Source organism: Trachurus trachurus (genome assembly GCF_905171665.1).
Source record: "Trachurus trachurus genome assembly, chromosome: 23".
Classification (NCBI taxonomy): domain Eukaryota; kingdom Metazoa; phylum Chordata; class Actinopteri; order Carangiformes; family Carangidae; genus Trachurus; species Trachurus trachurus.
The window spans coordinates 31670-49802 of NC_139912.1; the positions used below are offsets into that span (position 1 = coordinate 31670).

The window sequence follows — 18133 nt, forward strand, 5'->3', positions numbered from 1 at the left end:
CTACCAGGATGCTCTCTGGTCTACCAGCGTGCTCTCTGGTCTACCAGGATGCTCTCTGGTCTACCAGGATGCTCTCTGGTCTACCAGGTTGCTATCTGGTCTACCAGGATTCTCTCTGGTCTACCAGCGTGCTCTCTGGTCACCCAGCGAACTCTCTGGTGTCCCAGCGAACTCTCTGGTCTCCCAGCGAGCTCTCTGGTCTACCAGGATGCTCTCTGGTCTCCCAGCGAACTCTCTGGTCTCCCAGCGAGCTCTCTGGTCTCCCAGCGAGCTCTCTGGTCTCCCAGCGAGCTTTCTGGTCTACCAGCCTGCTCTCTGGTCTCCCAGTGTGCTCTCTGGTCTACCAGGATGCTCTCTGGTCTCCCAGCGAGCTCTCTGGTCTACCAGGATGCTCTCTGGTCTACCAGGATGCTCTCTGGTCTCCAGCCTGCTCTCTGGTCTACCAGCCTGCTCTCTGGTCTACCAGGATGCTCTCTGGTCTACCAGGATGCTCTCTGGTCTCCAGCCTGCTCTCTGGTCTACCAGCCTGCTCTCTGGTCTACCAGGATGCTCTCTGGTCTCCCAGCCTGCTCTCTGGTCTACCAGGGTGCTCTCTGGTCTCCCAGCAAACTCTCTGGTCTCCCAGCCTGCTCTCTGGTCTCCCAGCGAACTCTCTGGTCTCCCAGCGAACTCTCTGGTCTCCCAGCGAACTCTCTGGTCTACCAGCCTGCTCTCTGGTCTCCCAGCGAGCTCTCTGGTCTCCCAGCGAACTCTCTGGTCTCCCAGCCTGCTCTCTGGTCTCCCAGCCTGCTCTCTGGTCTACCAGCCTGCTCTCTGGCCTACCAGCGTGCTCTCTGGTCTACCAGGATGCTCTCTGGTCTACCAGCGTGCTCTCTGGTCTACCAGGATGCTCTCTGGTCTACCAGGATGCTCTCTGGTCTACCAGCGTGCTCTCTGGTCTACCAGGATGCTCTCTGGTCTCCAGCCTGCTCTCTGGTCTACCAGCCTGCTCTCTGGTCTACCAGGGTGCTCTCTGGTCTCCCAGCCTGCTCTCTGGTCTCCCAGCGAACTCTCTGGTCTCCCAGCGAACTCTCTGGTCTCCCAGCCTGCTCTCTGGTCTCCCAGCGAGCTCTCTGGTCTCCCAGCAAACTCTCTGGTCTCCCAGCCTGCTCTCTGGTCTCCCAGCGAGCTCTCTGGTCTACCAGGATGCTCTCTGGTCTCCCAGCGAACTCTCTGGTCTCCCAGCGAGCTCTCTGGTCTCCCAGCGTGCTCTCTGGTCTACCAGGATGCTCTCTGGTCTCCCAGCGTGCTCTCTGGTCTACCAGGATGCTCTCTGGTCTACCAGCCTGCTCTCTGGTCTACCAGGATGCTCTCTGGTCTACCAGGATGCTCTCTGGTCTACCAGCCTGCTCTCTGGTCTACCAGGATGCTCTCTGGTCTACCAGGGTGCTCTCTGGTCTACCAGGGTGCTCTCTGGTCTACCAGGATGCTCTCTGGTCTACCAGGATGCTCTCTGGTCTACCAGCCTGCTCTCTGGTCTACCAGCGTGCTCTCTGGTCTACCAGGTTGCTATCTGGTCTACCAGGATGCTCTCTGGTCTCCCAGCGAGCTCTCTGGTCTCCCAGCCTGCTCTCTGGTCTCCCAGCCTGCTCCCTGGTCTACCAGCGTGCTCTCTGGTCTACCAGGTTGCTATCTGGTCTACCAGGATGCTCTCTGGTCTACCAGCGTGCTCTCTGGTCTACCAGGATGCTCTCTGGTCTACCAGGATGCTCTCTGGTCTACCAGGTTGCTATCTGGTCTACCAGGATTCTCTCTGGTCTACCAGCGTGCTCTCTGGTCACCCAGCGAACTCTCTGGTGTCCCAGCGAACTCTCTGGTCTCCCAGCGAGCTCTCTGGTCTACCAGGATGCTCTCTGGTCTCCCAGCGAACTCTCTGGTCTCCCAGCGAGCTCTCTGGTCTCCCAGCGAGCTCTCTGGTCTCCCAGCGAGCTTTCTGGTCTACCAGCCTGCTCTCTGGTCTCCCAGTGTGCTCTCTGGTCTACCAGGATGCTCTCTGGTCTCCCAGCGAGCTCTCTGGTCTACCAGGATGCTCTCTGGTCTACCAGCGTGCTCTCTGGTCTACCAGGATGCTCTCTGGTCTCCAGCCTGCTCTCTGGTCTACCAGCCTGCTCTCTGGTCTACCAGGATGCTCTCTGGTCTCCCAGCCTGCTCTCTGGTCTACCAGGGTGCTCTCTGGTCTCCCAGCAAACTCTCTGGTCTCCCAGCCTGCTCTCTGGTCTCCCAGCGAACTCTCTGGTCTCCCAGCGAACTCTCTGGTCTCCCAGCGAACTCTCTGGTCTACCAGCCTGCTCTCTGGTCTCCCAGCGAGCTCTCTGGTCTCCCAGCGAACTCTCTGGTCTCCCAGCCTGCTCTCTGGTCTCCCAGCGAGCTCTCTGGTCTACCAGCGTGCTCTCTGGTCTACCAGGATGCTCTCTGGTCTCCCAGCGTGCTCTCTGGTCTTCCAGCCTGCTCTCTGGTCTCCCAGCGAGCTCTCTGGTCTACCAGCGTGCTCTCTGGTCTCCCAGCCTGCTCTCTGGTCTCCCAGTGTGCTCTCTGGTCTCCCAGCGAGCTCTCTGGTCTCCCAGCCTGCTCTCTGGTCTCCCAGCCTGCTCTCTGGTCTCCCAGTGTGCTCTCTGGTCTCCCAGCGTGCTCTCTGGTCTACCAGGATGCTCTCTGGTCTACCAGCCTGCTCTCTGGTCTCCCAGCGAGCTCTCTGGTCTACCAGGATGCTCTCTGGTCTACCAGGATGCTCTCTGGTCTACCAGCGTGCTCTCTGGTCTACCAGCCTGCTCTCTGGTCTACCAGCCTGCTCTCTGGTCTACCAGGATGCTCTCTGGTCTCCCAGCCTGCTCTCTGGTCTACCAGGATGCTCTCTGGTCTCCCAGCCTGCTCTCTGGTCTACCAGCCAGCTCTCTGGTTCTACCAGGGTGCTCTCTGGTCTCCCAGCGAACTCTCTGGTCTCCCAGCCTGCTCTCTGGTCTCCCAGCCTGCTCTCTGGTCTCCCAGCGAACTCTCTGGTCTCCCAGCCTGCTCTCTGGTCTCCCAGCCTGCTCTCTGGTCTCCCAGCGAGCTCTCTGGTCTCCCAGCGAACTCTCTGGTCTCCCAGCCTGCTCTCTGGTCTCCCAGCGAGCTCTCTGGTCTACCAGGATGCTCTCTGGTCTCCCAGCGAACTCTCTGGTCTACCAGGATGCTCTCTGGTCTCCCAGCGAACTCTCTGGTCTCCCAGCGAGCTCTCTGGTCTCCCAGCGAACTCTCTGGTCTCCCAGCCTGCTCTCTGGTCTCCCAGCGAACTCTCTGGTCTACCAGGATGCTCTCTGGTCTACCAGCGAACTCTCTGGTCTCCCAGCGAACTCTCTGGTGTCCCGGCCTGCTCTCTGGTCTCCCAGCGAGCTCTCTGGTCTACCAGGATGCTCTCTGGTCTCCCAGCGAACTCTCTGGTCTCCCAGCGAGCTCTCTGGTCTCCCAGCGAGCTCTCTGGTCTCCCAGCGAGCTTTCTGGTCTACCAGCCTGCTCTCTGGTCTCCCAGCGTGCTCTCTGGTCTACCAGCGTGCTCTCTGGTCTACCAGCCTGCTCTCTGGTCTCCCAGCGAGCTCTCTGGTCTACCAGGATGCTCTCTGGTCTACCAGGATGCTCTCTGGTCTACCAGCGAGCTCTCTGGTCTCCCAGCGAGCTCTCTGGTCTACCAGGATGCTCTCTGGTCTACCAGCGAGCTCTCTGGTCTACCAGCCTGCTCTCTGGTCTACCAGCCTGCTCTCTGGTCTACCAGGATGCTCTCTGGTCTCCCAGCCTGCTCTCTGGTCTACCAGCCAGCTCTCTGGTCTACCAGGGTGCTCTCTGGTCTCCCAGCGAACTCTCTGGTCTCCCAGCGAGCTCTCTGGTCTCCCAGCCTGCTCTCTGGTCTCCCAGCGAACTCTCTGGTCTCCCAGCGAACTCTCTGGTCTCCCAGCCTGCTCTCTGGTCTCCCAGCGAGCTCTCTGGTCTCCCAGCGAACTCTCTGGTCTCCCAGCCTGCTCTCTGGTCTCCCAGCGAGCTCTCTGGTCTACCAGGATGCTCTCTGGTCTCCCAGCGAACTCTCTGGTCTCCCAGCGAACTCTCTGGTCTCCCAGCCTGCTCTCTGGTCTCCCAGCGAACTCTCTGGTCTACCAGGATGCTCTCTGGTCTACCAGCGAACTCTCTGGTCTCCCAGCGAACTCTCTGGTGTCCCAGCCTGCTCTCTGGTCTCCCAGCGAGCTCTCTGGTCTACCAGGATGCTCTCTGGTCTCCCAGCGAACTCTCTGGTCTCCCAGCGAGCTCTCTGGTCTCCCAGCGAGCTTTCTGGTCTACCAGCCTGCTCTCTGGTCTCCCAGTGTGCTCTCTGGTCTCCCAGCGAGCTCTCTGGTCTACCAGCGTGCTCTCTGGTCTACCAGGATGCTCTCTGGTCTCCCAGCGTGCTCTCTGGTCTACCAGCGTGCTCTCTGGTCTACCAGCCTGCTCTCTGGTCTCCCAGCGAGCTCTCTGGTCTACCAGGATGCTCTCTGGTCTACCAGGATGCTCTCTGGTCTACCAGCGTGCTCTCTGGTCTACCAGGATGCTCTCTGGTCTACCAGCGTGCTCTCTGGTCTACCAGCCTGCTCTCTGGTCTCCCAGCGAGCTCTCTGGTCTACCAGGATGCTCTCTGGTCTACCAGCGTGCTCTCTGGTCTACCAGCGAGCTCTCTGGTCTACCAGCCTGCTCTCTGGTCTACCAGCCTGCTCTCTGGTCTACCAGGATGCTCTCTGGTCTCCCAGCCTGCTCTCTGGTCTACCAGCGAGCTCTCTGGTCTCCCAGCGAACTCTCTGGTCTCCCAGCGAGCTCTCTGGTCTCCCAGCGAGCTCTCTGGTCTCCCAGCCTGCTCTCTGGTCTCCCAGCGAGCTCTCTGGTCTACCAGGATGCTCTCTGGTCTCCCAGCGATCTCTCTGGTCTCCCAGCGAGCTCTCTGGTCTCCCAGCGAGCTCTCTTGTCTACCAGCCTGCTCTCTGGTCTCCCAGTGTGCTCTCTGGTCTCCCAGCGAGCTCTCTGGTCTACCAGGATGCTCTCTGGTCTCCCAGCGTGCTCTCTGGTCTACCAGCGTGCTCTCTGGTCTCCCAGTGTGCTCTCTGGTCTACCAGCCTGCTCTCTGGTCTCCCAGTGTGCTCTCTGGTCTCCCAGCGAGCTCTCTGGTCTACCAGGATGCTCTCTGGTCTCCCAGCCTGCTCTCTGGTCTACCAGGATGCTCTCTGGTCTACCAGGATGCTCTCTGGTCTACCAGTGTGCTCTCTGGTCTCCCAGCGAGCTCTCTGGTCTACCAGGATGCTCTCTGGTCTACCAGGATGCTCTCTGGTCTACCAGCGTGCTCTCTGGTCTACCAGGATGCTCTCTGGTCTACCAGCGTGCTCTCTGGTCTACCAACCTGCTCTCTGGTCTACCAGGATGCTCTCTGGTCTACCAGCGTGCTCTCTGGTCTACCAGGATGCTCTCTGGTCTAGCAGGATGCTCTCTGGTCTACCAGCCTGCTCTCTGGTCTACCAGGATGCTCTCTGGTCTACCAGCCTGCTCTCTGGTCTCCCAGCGAGCTCTCTGGTCTACCAGGATGCTCTCTGGTCTACCAGCGTGCTCTCTGGTCTACCAGGATGCTCTCTGGTCTACCAGCCTGCTCTCTGGTCTACCAGCGTTCTCTCTGGTCTACCAGCGTGCTCTCTGGTCTACCAGGATGCTCTCTGGTCTACCAGGACGCTCTCTGGTCTCCCAGCATGTTCTCTGGTCTACCAGCGTGCTCTCTGGTCTACCAGCGTGCTCTCTGGTCTACCAGCCTGCTCTCTGGTCTACCAGCGTTCTCTCTGGTCTACCAGCGTGCTCTCTGGTCTACCAGGATGCTCTCTGGTCTACCAGGACGCTCTCTGGTCTCCCAGCATGTTCTCTGGTCTACCAGCGTGCTCTCTGGTCTACCAGCGAGCTCTCTGGTCTCCCAGCATGTTCTCTGGTCTACCAGCGTGCTCTCTGGTCTACCAGCGTGCTCTCTGGTCTACCAGGATGCTCTCTGGTCTACCAGGATGCTCTTTGGTCTACCAGCCTGCTCCCTGGTCTACCAGCCTGCTCTCTGGTCTACCAGCCTGCTCTCTGGTCTACCAGCGTGCTCTCTGGTCTACCAGGATGCTCTCTGATCTCCCAGCATGCTCTCTGTCTGCAGGTCTTCTGGATGCTGGGTTCGATGCTCATCATCCTGCTGGGGATGTGGGTGGTTCCAGTTCTGGGATGGAGGTGGATGATCCGTCTCTCCGTGGCGCCGAGTGTCATCCTCATCTTCCTCTTCAAGGTCAGACGTCTTCCTCACTTCTCCCAACGTCTGTGTGTCTCTGGACTAATTATTGATTATTGATCATTGATCATCTCTGATTGGTTGTGGCCCAGTTCATCCCGGAGTCGGCCCGGTACCACGTGTCAGCAGGAAACATCGACGCGGCCGTGCGGACGCTGCGAGGAATCGCCGCCATGAACGGAGCTGCTCTTCCTCCAGGTCGCCTGGAGGAACCGGCTCAGGTAGGGGATGGGCCATGATGATGTCACACCCACCGGCCAATCAGCACTCAGCGTCTCTGATGAGCTCATCGCTGTGAGTCACTGTTTGTGTTTCAGAGCCAACGAGGAAACTGGAGGATTCTGCTCAGCTCGTCCTACAGGAGGACGTCCCTGCTGCTCTGGTTCTCATGGTAACGGCAGCTACAGACCATAATACTCTACCGACTAGTGGTTCTCATGGTAACAGCAGCTACAGACCATAATACTCTACCCACTAGTGGTTCTCATGGTAACAGCAGCTACAGACCATAATACTCTACCCACTAGTGGTTCTCATGGTAACAGCAGCTACAGACCATAATACTGCAGTGTTTCCCACACATTCATTTATTCATGGCGGCCACAGAAGAATTACGTCCGCCACGGAAAAATTTAAATAAAAGAAAAAAAAATTAGAATTTTTTTTTAACTTTTTTTTTTTTTAAACAACTTTTTTCTAAAAAAAAAAAGTGTGAGATACAACAGAGTATTGGGCCACATTGAGAAATAAACAAATCACAAACTTCTGTGTTTTTTGTTTTTTTTGTCAATGTGGCCCTAATACTTCATCGTATGGAGAAATTTATCTTTTTTTTCTAGAATATTTTACTTTTTATTTTTAAGTTTTTTATACTTTTTTTGGGAGAAATTTTACCATTTTTTCTAGATTTTTTTTTTACTTTTGTCTTTTGAGAAATTTTACAATTTCTTTTGAGAAATGTTATCTGTTTTTTTATAGAATTTTTTTTTAATTTTTTGTAAAATTTTCTATTGCTGCTGACAGAGGAGATGACAGAGGAGATGATGTCAGTGGTTAGAGGTGTGTCATCTGCATAGAGGAGGAGTTATGTGGCGTTCGCTGCCCCAGCGGTGAGGTGTAAACCAGGACTGTGTCCCTCAGGTTCGTGGCGTCGTTCTCCTACTACGGCTCGGTGCTGAGCAGCTCGGAGCTGCTGGAGAAGAACCTGCTGTGTGTGACGGACGCCGGCCGCGAGCACCAGGTGCAGCACCGCCAGGAGGACGGACGCTGCTACTGCATCCCCTTCGCACAGAGCGACTACCAGACGCTGCTCATCAGCTGCCTGGGCGAGGTGGCCCGTAAGTCCACAACCACAACCACAACCACAACCACAACCTGAACCAGAACCTGAACCAGTTTCAGTTTAATTTTATTGACAAGGGACAATGTACATAGGATAGGATGGATAGATAATTTATTGTCTGCCCCAAGGGTAGCAGAAATTTGTCTTTGACAGGGCTCATCATTAATAAAACATTGTAAAAAACAAATGTAAATGCACCCGAGTTACGTAGCTAAAAAAGCTAGTTTTCATGGCCAGTCCCTCTGCCTGATGATAAAAGGCAACCTTTAAAAAAAAAAAAAGCAACAATGAGGTAAAATACCAAAGACATATTAATAAATATACATTTGTAAGACAATACACACATTTGCGATAGCACCGAAAGACCAAAGACACATTCAACTCACATTAATAAATATACATTTGTAAGTTCATAACACACGTTTGCGGTGGCACAAGGTCGTTAGTGCTCTAATATAATCAGTTCTTAGTGCTTCCGTCACAGGGCTTCAGCAACACATAGTGTTAAGGAGCAGGATTCATTAAACACATCACTAGAACTATCTGGTTACTACATACAGGAAGATACATGACAGAATACTCAACTACACATAGGTAAACCAGGACCTGCAGCACCAGGACCTGCAGCACCAGGACCTGCAGCACCAGGACCTGCAGCACCAGAACCAGGACCAGGACCAGGACCAGGTCTACTCCTCTGACTCTGTCCTGTCCTCTTGTCCCTCAGTGATCCCCCTCAACATCTGTCTGCTCAACGTCTGTGGACGCAAGTTGAGTCTGTCGCTGCTGCAGCTGCTGGCGGCCATCTTGTTCATGATGGTCAACATCTGCACCACCATGTAAGAACCTCACAGTCCTGGTCCAGGTCTGAACCAGGTCTGACTGGGTCCAGGTCTGACTGGGTCCAGGTCTAAGTGGGTCCAGGTCTGACTGGGTCCAGGTCTAACTGGGTCCAGGTCTAACTGGTCCAGGTCTGAACCAGGTCTGTGTTTCTGTCTCTGCAGGTTTGGCTTCACGGTGCTGCTCTTCCTGCTCCGCTCTCTGGTCTCCATGAACTTCAACGTGGTCTACATCTACACAGCTGAGGTGAGTCCAGTTCTGCTGCTGGTTCTGGTCCGGTCTGGTCCGGTCTGATCCGGTCTGGTCCGGTCCGGTCTAGTCCGGTCCGGTCCGGTCCGATCTGGTCCGGTCCGATCTGGTCCGGTCTGGTCTGGTCCGATCCGGTCCAGTCTGGTCTGATCCGGTCTGGTCTGATCCGGTCCGATCTGATCCAGTCCGGTCCGGTCTGATCTGGTTGTGTTGTGTCTCAGGTCTACCCCACCGTGGCCCGGTCTCTGGGGATGGGGTTCTGCACCTCGTTCAGTCGCATCGGAGGAATGATCGCTCCCTTCATCGCTCAGGTCAGAACACAATCCAGACCTACCAGGGTTCAGAGAATATATAATATAATATACCTAATATATATATACGTATATATTAGGGGTGTGACGAGATTTTTAATGTTAAAACAATGTAAAGCAGAGTTTCACTACCAGTTCTCATTACTTTGCAACACTTTCCACTACAGTTACAACTCTACTGGACTCGGTTTAGGAGCTTTTCTTTTCAGTCACAGCTGAGTTCTTCATTCCTCCTCAGTAAAGACCAAACTTATCAACCAGCGCATCCAAAAAATCCCAGAGGAAACAACTGCACATAATATTGTTTGCACTTAAAAAAAAGAAAGTAATATTTTATTTTATTTATTTTATTTTAACTTCTATAAGTTTTAGTTTTAGTTTCAATTTGTGGAAGAAGAAGTTTATTAAAAGCTCATGCTGACATCACGCATGTAAAGAGTTATAATAAAACATTTCAAAATGCATGAGCAGCTCGGTTAAATAAAAGTCTGTTGGTCCAGTCACAGATTAGGTCGTTGTAGTTTAATTAAAATCTTGTCTCGTTCTCGTGAGCTGAGTCGTCACACTCCTAGTATATATATATATGTTAGGTTAAAAACTACAACTAAGACTAAATAAAAACTAAGACTAAGTGTGTGTGTGTGTGTGTGCGTGCGTGCGTGCGTGCGTGCGTGCGTGCGTGCGTGCGTGCGTGCGTGCGTGCGTGCGTGCGTGTGTGTGTGTGTGTGTGTGTACTTCAGGTGCTGATGTCTCAGTCGGTGATTCTGGCGCTCGTTCCCTTCGCCGTCGCCTGCGTCGTCTGTTCTCTGGGAAACTTCCTGTTGCCGATAGAAACGAAGGGACGTGCTCTGTTGGTGAGAAACTACTTCCTGTTCACACTTTGTACAAACTTTATTGATCTGTTGTTTTACATTTTCTTTCTCTCTTGTTTTTTGTTTTACAGCAAAACTCCTGACGACGTTTGTGTCATTGAACTTGTTACTGAGATGGTTGTGACATCATCACTCTGAACTTAATCTATTCACTAATTAATCAATAAAAGTTCATTCATGTTACAACATTTTCACTAGTAAAACCTTTTTTTATTGTTCCTTTTCTAATCATGTTTTCTATATATTTATATTATAGTTTCATTATATTTTGTTAATCAGAGTCATGACTTTAACTCTGTTGCAATAATAATAATAAACATACATTGGAAACAAACAGTTTTGTCCTCTCGCTGTTAAAGGTTCATTTAGAACAAATAAAATGTGTGATTCATTTGCAACTAATCAGGTGTCACTATGGAAACATGGGATTCATTCCTCTAGTTATTATAAAAAGTGACAATGAGCCCTGTTACTTGGATAAAACATTCTTTAAATCTATAAACAAAATTTTGACCTCTTTTATCTGGAAAAATTCCTTGCCAAGAATAGCTTTTAAAACTTTAACAAAGTCCAGAGAGAAGGGGGGACTGGTATTACCAGACTAGCAGATGTACTATTGGGCCGCCCAGACAAAAGGCTTGATTAGCTGAGTGCAAAGACGTAAGAACTTTGTACTCCCATTTCTACAACCTTGCTACCATTCATTAACAATATAAATGCACTACACCAAATAACAAAAACATAAGTAGTTTACAACACTCTTCGGGCTTGGCAAGATGTAAATAAGTTTTGTGGGAATCTCTCTCCCTTATCCTTAAACCCAGATCTGCCACCATCAATTGGTGGCTCCTTGTTTGCAAAGTGGAGAGACAATGGTATACGACGTCAATTCCAACATTTGTTTGCTGAGGACACGCTCAAGTCCTTTATAGACTTAATGTCAGAATACGAAATCCCGAAACAGGACCTTTATAAATACTTACAAATTCGCCATCTAATAAACACTCTTAAAAGGGAAAAACACCTGTCTTTGGGGCTGACCAATCTTGAGGAGGAAAAATCTCTGTTATTTATAGTACTTTGTTGAACCATTACAGCTCTTCCTTGACCCCACTTAGGAACATATGGCAGAAGGATATGGGATGTGCATTCGATGAAGATCAATGGGATACCATCTATCAAAATGTTTTTTCCTCACTGTCGTGTAATAAAATAATCAAACAAAATTATAAATTCATGCACAGGATGTACCTTTCTCCACTCCGCTTAAGTAAAATGTTTCCCAACTCATCCCCCAGATGTCATCGATGTAAAACATGTATAGGTTCAATGATGCATGTCTTTTGGGAATGCAATGAATTAAAACATTTCTGGAAAGCGGTACATGATCGAACTGTTGAGGTTGTGGAAACCCAGCTGGACCTCACACCAACACGGTTCCTCTTTGGTACGGAATTGGACAAGACACTGGACACCACACGCAGGAAGAGGATTATCATAATGTCCTATATAGCAAAGAAGTGAATCTTGCTCAACTGGAATCAACAAAGACCCGCATCGTTTAATCTGTTTAAACAAATCTTAAATGAAACTTTAAGACTGGAACAACAACGCACACACGCTCTAAAAAATAAGGGGGATGCCTTCCTGAGGATATGGACCTCTGACACTACCATACCATAATAGGGTTTGACATGCCTACATAACATCCACAAGGATGAACTGTGAACTGTGACCGGACTGATCTGATTTGATTTGCTGTATTTTGTTGTTGTTATTGTTCATTTTGGCTGTTTGTTTTTCTTCCCTTATTTCTTTGTTTGATTGTCTGTTAAAAAATAAATAAAAACAGAATTGAAAAAAAAAAGTGACAATGGGAAATGTTAATTTATTAAACTACATGTTGAAAATCCCTGTAATGTTTTTATTATTACTATTATTATTATTACTATTATTATTATTATTATTATTATTATTATTATTATTATTATTATTATTATTATTATTATTATTATTTTAACAGTTTTTTTTGGCTTTTTCAAGAAAATGAACAGCTCAACATAAAGGGACTGTACAAGAAAAACAAGTACAGAAATAGACATGGTAACAAACAAGGAAACATTTACATTTTGCAGCTGCATAAAATGACAAATAAAAAGATGAGCACATCATGATGATGTGGATACAGGATGTATAGTTGTAAAGGTCCATTACGTCTGGGGAATTAAAGTTGTAATAGATTACGTGAAGGGCTTCCAAATGTTCTCAGAGTATCTGAGGAGCTACGTACTGTGAATCTCTTATTATTATTATTACAAAGTAAGAATGAAACTGGACCAAGAGAATAAAATCATAAATCAATAATCAGGTATAGATTGAATAACATGTCAGCAGCTCAACTTCAACTTCAACTTCAACTTTCAACTTTCAACTTTATTGTCCCCAAAGGGAAATTCATGTTGCAGAAAGGCAAAAAACACAGAACACATAGAGCACATCCACACAAACTCTACACAACATGGAAATGGAAAATACCCCAGAGGGCAAACTGGGAGCTGCTGCATACAACCGAGGTTAAATAAATAAATAAATAAATAAATAAGTAAATGGAGTGTACAGTATCATAACTGTTTAGTATCAGCTGGAGGATGAAGCTGCAGTTCCGGGCGTCGGCCTGAGGGCGGCGCTGCTGAGGCTGAGGATAGATAGATAGATAGATAGATAGATAGATAGATAGATAGATAGATAGATAGATAGATAGATAGATAGATAGATAGATAGATAGATAGATAGATAGATAGATAGATAGATAGATAGATAGATAGATAGATAGAGTAAACCTAGATACAAGTTAAAACACAGTGCAACATGAATTTAAAGTGATGTAGTACAAAAAACTAAAAATTAGGTACGTTATTGTGTATATTTATGTCCCCCCCCCAGCAAAGGGTGAGGAATTGTAGGCCTACAATCTGATCGCCACAGGGAGGAAAGACCTCCTGTAGCGTTCTGTGGTGCACTGTGGTGGATGAAGATGAGGATGAAGATGAGGATGAGGATGATGACGATGGTCTCTGGCTGCTGATCTCCTCTCTGTAATCTCGTTAGCTGCAACACTCACAGATTACTGTCTGGTCCCAGGGGGGCGGGGCCTGCTGCTCTGTGGCCCCGCCCCCTGACCTCACCTTGTTGGACACTCTGTGTGTGTGTGTGTGTGTGTGTGTGTACATGCACTGTGTGTGTATGTACGTGCACTGTCTGTCTGTGTGTGTGTGTGTGATTAGAGTGGATTAGAGCCGTGGACTCGGAGCAGTGGAGACGTGAGTAGAAACAAACCAACTCTTCTACTTTACTTTTATTTTGAAATGTTTAGAATCAGCTGATGATGAGAGTGAGAGCAGGAAGTGGAGCTTTATTGTGACGGACTGCAGCTGATAATGTGATGATGATTGACACATCCCATAATAACAGCTTTTAGTGTAATAGGCGTTGAACAGGTGATACGTTACCATGACGACCAGCCTGAAGCAGCAGCAGAGTTCAGACGTCGTTTGTGTTGTTTAGTCTGTTTGAAGATTTTCTAGGAAGCAAATCTGATAAAAACGGACAGACAAGTGTGTGTGTGTGTGTGTGTGTGTGTGTGTGTGTGTGTGTGTGTGTGTGTGTGTGTGTGTGTGTGTGTGTGTGTGTGTGTGTGTGTGTGTGTGTGTGTGTGTTGGGTCTTGGTACAGACAGCTCTGGTGTGTGAGAGCCTCTTTGTTTCTGTTCACACTGACTCACTGTGACACTGATACAAACATGTTGGTCATGTGACTGAGTGGGGGGGGGGGGCATTGGGGCATGGGGGCATGTTATATATATATATAGGTCATATTTATTTCTGTAACATACAGTAGTCTACTGTGCAGAGGCTTTAGGCAGGTGTGGAGAAGAAGCTGAATGTTTTCAAAGATGGAAGTGTTTTTTTTTTTTCATCAATTAACAAAATGCAGTGAATAAAGAGACGAGAATCCTAAATCAAGTCAATATTTGGTGTAACAACCCTTTACCTTCAAAACAGCATCAATTCTTACATGATGGGTGCATATTGCATGATGGATAAGCATTCTGACTTATAACAGCATAAAACCCTTGCACACAAACATGTAGTTAACATGTAGTTATCATGTTGGTTCATGTCTTCATGGTCCACGTGTCATAATTGTTCAACAGTTTAATTTAATTTCCAAGCTCCGTCTTCATCTGAGTGTTAGAACATCTGTTGGGACTGAGATAGATAGATAGATAGATAGATAGATAGATAGATAGATAGATAGATAGATAGATAGATAGATAGATAGATAGATAGATAGATAGATAGATAGATAGATAGATAGATAGATAGATAGATAGATAGATAGATAGATAGATAGATAGATAGATGCATCCTGGCCTCACAGATCACTGATGAAGCTCTGAGTCTCAGTCAGAAACAAACTGTGACCAGTGTGGTTCCAGTTGAAGCTTCTCTGCAGCGTTGAAGGACAAACGTTTTTTATTCTACCAGACTGGATCCACTTCTAGACTCTAGGAGACTCTGAGTCTCATAGGCAGGGCCGTTGCTAGGAATTCTGGGGCCCCTGAAAGAATACTAAAGTGGGCCCCTGCCTTTTCCACTTTTTTTTAGACTACGTATGTATTATCATTTTTTATTTAGCCTACTTTGTTTTGATGCTAATGCAGCATTACTATGAGTATTAGTCAGGGTCTTATGCAGAATAAATCAGTCGTACAAAGATTAGACTACTGGGGTTTTTTATGGGCCCCACTGGGCGCTGGGCCCCTAGAGTTATCATCACCTTTCTCCCCTAAACAACGGCCCTGCTCGTAGGATGAGTCAGGGCCTGTATCTGGCCTGGAGGAAGATGTAGAGCTACAGTGTGATGTGATATTTACTATACTATCCTCCTTGGACTCTCTGAATACTTGTAGTTTTTTTATTTTATTACTATTAGTTTTTACCATCATTCTATTCATTTATTTATGATTTTTTCCTTTGTCAGGTTCAAGTGTCTGTATTTTGTGTTGCTAGGGTAACGGTTAGGGTTATGTTGTTCTGTTGTTCTTGAGAAAGTTTAACAAAAACAAGTCTGAAACAACAATAACATGTACTTATCATGTGATTACAACATGTAACGACTTCCTGTCCTTTCAGCGACGACGGCGGCGAGCTGGAGGCGGTGACATCATCGACAGCCCATGGTCCCCTGCTTCCTCCGGGGTCGCCATGGGAGACGAGTCTTTCCCAGAAGGCCGAGCTCAGGAGCTGTTTGATGAGTTTGTGTGCGCGGCGACGTGCCGGGCGGCGCTGCGCTCCTTCAGCCAGCTGTGTCAACACCTGCAGCTGGAGCCGCGCGGCGCCGAGCGGCCGCTCTACCGGCCAATCAAACGCCGCCTCAACTACTGGAGAGCCAATGGGCTGTGGGCCAAACTGGACCGGAGGGCCGCGCAGCCGGAGTACCAGAGGGCCGCGGCCTGCAGCGGCACCACGGTAACAACACACATCACCACACATCACCACGGTAACCAACACACATCACCACACCTGACTATTATAAGATGGGAACATGCCATGTTTGGTCCCATACCTGGAAGTGGAGTTGTGACTTTGCAGATTTTTGCCTGTTTCTGAGTGAGAAGTTGAGTTGTGACTTTGAGTGAGAAGTGTAATTGTCCCACTGGTTGGGTTTAGGCAATGAAGAAAGGAGTTGGTTAAAGCAGAAGTAAGTGATCCGGTCATTTTGGCTAATGCTGCGTTCCAGGCAGGCTTTTGAAACCGTAAATTACAGCTTCAAGTCACAACTTACGACTTTGTAGCGTTCCAGGCAACACACTCGTGTTTCTCCGACCTGTTTTACCTGTGAAAGTCACTATAACGGCCACTCGTAACTTCTGACCCGTGAACTCGTACCAGATCGAACTGGTACGACTTCACAGGTCGGAAAAACACGAGTTACGGGCTGCCTTGAATGCACCATAACAGTCCTCGTCCCTACGTCACCACATTCACGGCGTTCCTTGGCTGCACACACAGCCCTGCATGCCGTTCTCTCTCCTCATTGGATAAAAACTGTAGGATACGAGAAAAGTTTTCTCCTCGGCTCAGAGCAGAGCAGAGTGACTGACAGACCCGTGTTTCTGTCCAAACACTCTATGTAAGTGATTGCTGTCGGAAGATACAACTATTTAAGACTTATATTAACACAAATATATCACTTACTTCTGCTTTAAGTTTAATACAGTAAAAAGAGCAGGTAGAGGCTAGACAGGCCAGATAAGTAGAGAGAGTCCATCGACCAGCAACAGCGGGGAACATAGGACCCTTTTAAAATAATTAATGAATGAGTTAAATGAAAATGAATTACTTATTCAAGTGTTAATTATTCAATCAATTCAATGCATTGTTCAGCAGATACGCCCAATATGTCCATAGAAGACTTGGAAATGTTTGGTGCCAAAAAGGCGTATCTGATGTTTTTGACATATTCTTTTGATTTTAAAATGTTTAAGAACTTGTTCATTGTGTTAATATGCCATAAGTTTATTACATAAATACTCATTCATATAAGTATGTCTGTGGTCGCAATGTTGTGGTTTAAGGTTAATGAATACAGTTGATTCAAGTGTGGTCAAAATGTTGTTTTGCCTCTCTTGTAAAGTTTGTCAAAAAGCCACTTACGCCGCTCTGGCTCCAAGCCCTCGATATTGTCACGCCTGTATTGTTTTGCCTCGTGCTGGCGGACCACTTGTTTATCCTGTTACATGCAGCTTCTGTTGTCTGTCTGACGTCTGCCCCATTTCACCTGAATGCAACATCAAGAATACGTTCAGATATGCAACCGCACCGCTAGATGGGGGGAATTCCTACGTACTATACCTTTAAAGTCTTATCTAAGGTGCTGCAGAGTGGTGTGGTGGTGTCACTGATTGGTAGTGGTGTTCCTCTCTGTGATTGGCCAGTGCGTGGTGGTGGGGGCGGGGCCGTGCGGGCTGCGTGCGGCCGTGGAGCTGAGCTTCATGGGAGCTCGTGTGGTTCTTCTGGAGAAGAGAGACTCCTTCTCCAGGAACAACGTTCTGCACCTGTGGCCGTTCACCATCCACGACCTGCGCGGCCTCGGCGCCAAGAAGTTCTACGGGAAGTTCTGCGCCGGCGCCATCGACCACATCAGTGAGTCTGCACTGCAAAAACTCTACATCTTAACATCTTACCAAGAATATTTGTCTTATTTCTAGTCAAAATGTCATTTCTAGTCAATACAAATCTCATTCTACTTAAAGGGACAACAAGGAGTTTTGTAAAAGCGAAGTGTTTTGTCACTACATTTATGAGCCTCCTCTTCGCGCACCGTGAAATTATTTGACCGGTGCAAGACAGACTCATGTTTTCATTCATCAAGAATTAAAGTCAGAGGTTGGAAGACGATCACATACCGTCGTAGTTCCCACCATAAACGGAGATTCGGCGGCGTTATTCTCATGAAACGGTGGTCGGCTCGACCAGCATTTCCACCACCACTAATAATAACAAAATAACCATAGAGACAAAACCATATATTTATCTAAAATGGAGCCATTAACAAGTGGTAACGTAGATTCATCCACATTAATATGAGACTTTTTTATAACCAAATAGAAACTCCTCGTTGTCCCTTTAAAATAAGACTTGTTGTGGAAGTTTTTAGCCGTTTGCTGTTGGTGAATAATGAAATAGAGACTCTGTCGGCCGACAAGCTTTTTATTTCCTTGCAAAGAAAGGTCAGTCCTCACCCGAGCGGAGATGGTAAAGAAAAGACAAAGACAATGGGGAGACCTAAACAATTTAAAAAACAAAAGGGTTTGAGTATATCATGAGAAAGTGAGAGGTTGGGTGTCTCCGAAACTTGAAATGCAACTAGATAAAGTAGCATTTCCTAATGGAAATGCGTGTGAATGCTGAAAGCAGCTGAACGCTGTTGCAGAATTAGCAAATAGTGCAAGCAGTGACTGATCACCATACAAATGTTTGACCGAGGTAGGAATCGAACCTACAACCTCATGGTCAGTAGACTTTCACTCTGCCTCTAGGCCACAGTGTACACACAGTTGCAGAGACTGTTGTCTGTTCATGAGCTGCACTCTGTCTCACTCTGAAGTTAACGAGTCCAAAGCT

General features: G+C 48.3%; 2 protein-coding genes across 2 annotated transcripts in view; both read left to right on the forward strand.

Moving 5' to 3' along the window:
• Positions 1-13044, forward strand: part of LOC311006469 (putative transporter SVOPL) — a gene marked incomplete at both ends in the record, with an annotated part of 31283 nt that extends 18239 nt beyond the window's left edge. The window contains 9 exons of the mRNA XM_083999316.1: positions 6203-6328; positions 6424-6552; positions 6649-6722; positions 7472-7668; positions 8401-8512; positions 8678-8759; positions 8984-9073; positions 9814-9955; positions 12980-13044. Of these exons, the coding sequence (XP_083855442.1) occupies positions 6203-6328; positions 6424-6552; positions 6649-6722; positions 7472-7668; positions 8401-8512; positions 8678-8759; positions 8984-9073; positions 9814-9955; positions 12980-13044 (1017 nt within the window). The remainder of the gene's footprint in view (positions 1-6202; positions 6329-6423; positions 6553-6648; positions 6723-7471; positions 7669-8400; positions 8513-8677; positions 8760-8983; positions 9074-9813; positions 9956-12979) is intronic.
• Positions 13045-15211: 2167 nt separating this feature from the next.
• The window catches only part of LOC311006470 (protein-methionine sulfoxide oxidase mical3b-like), a gene marked incomplete at both ends in the record, with an annotated part of 42243 nt that continues 39321 nt past the window's right edge, over positions 15212-18133 (forward strand). Inside the window, 2 exons of the mRNA XM_083999317.1 lie at positions 15212-15475; positions 16945-17152. Of these exons, the coding sequence (XP_083855443.1) occupies positions 15212-15475; positions 16945-17152 (472 nt within the window). The remainder of the gene's footprint in view (positions 15476-16944; positions 17153-18133) is intronic.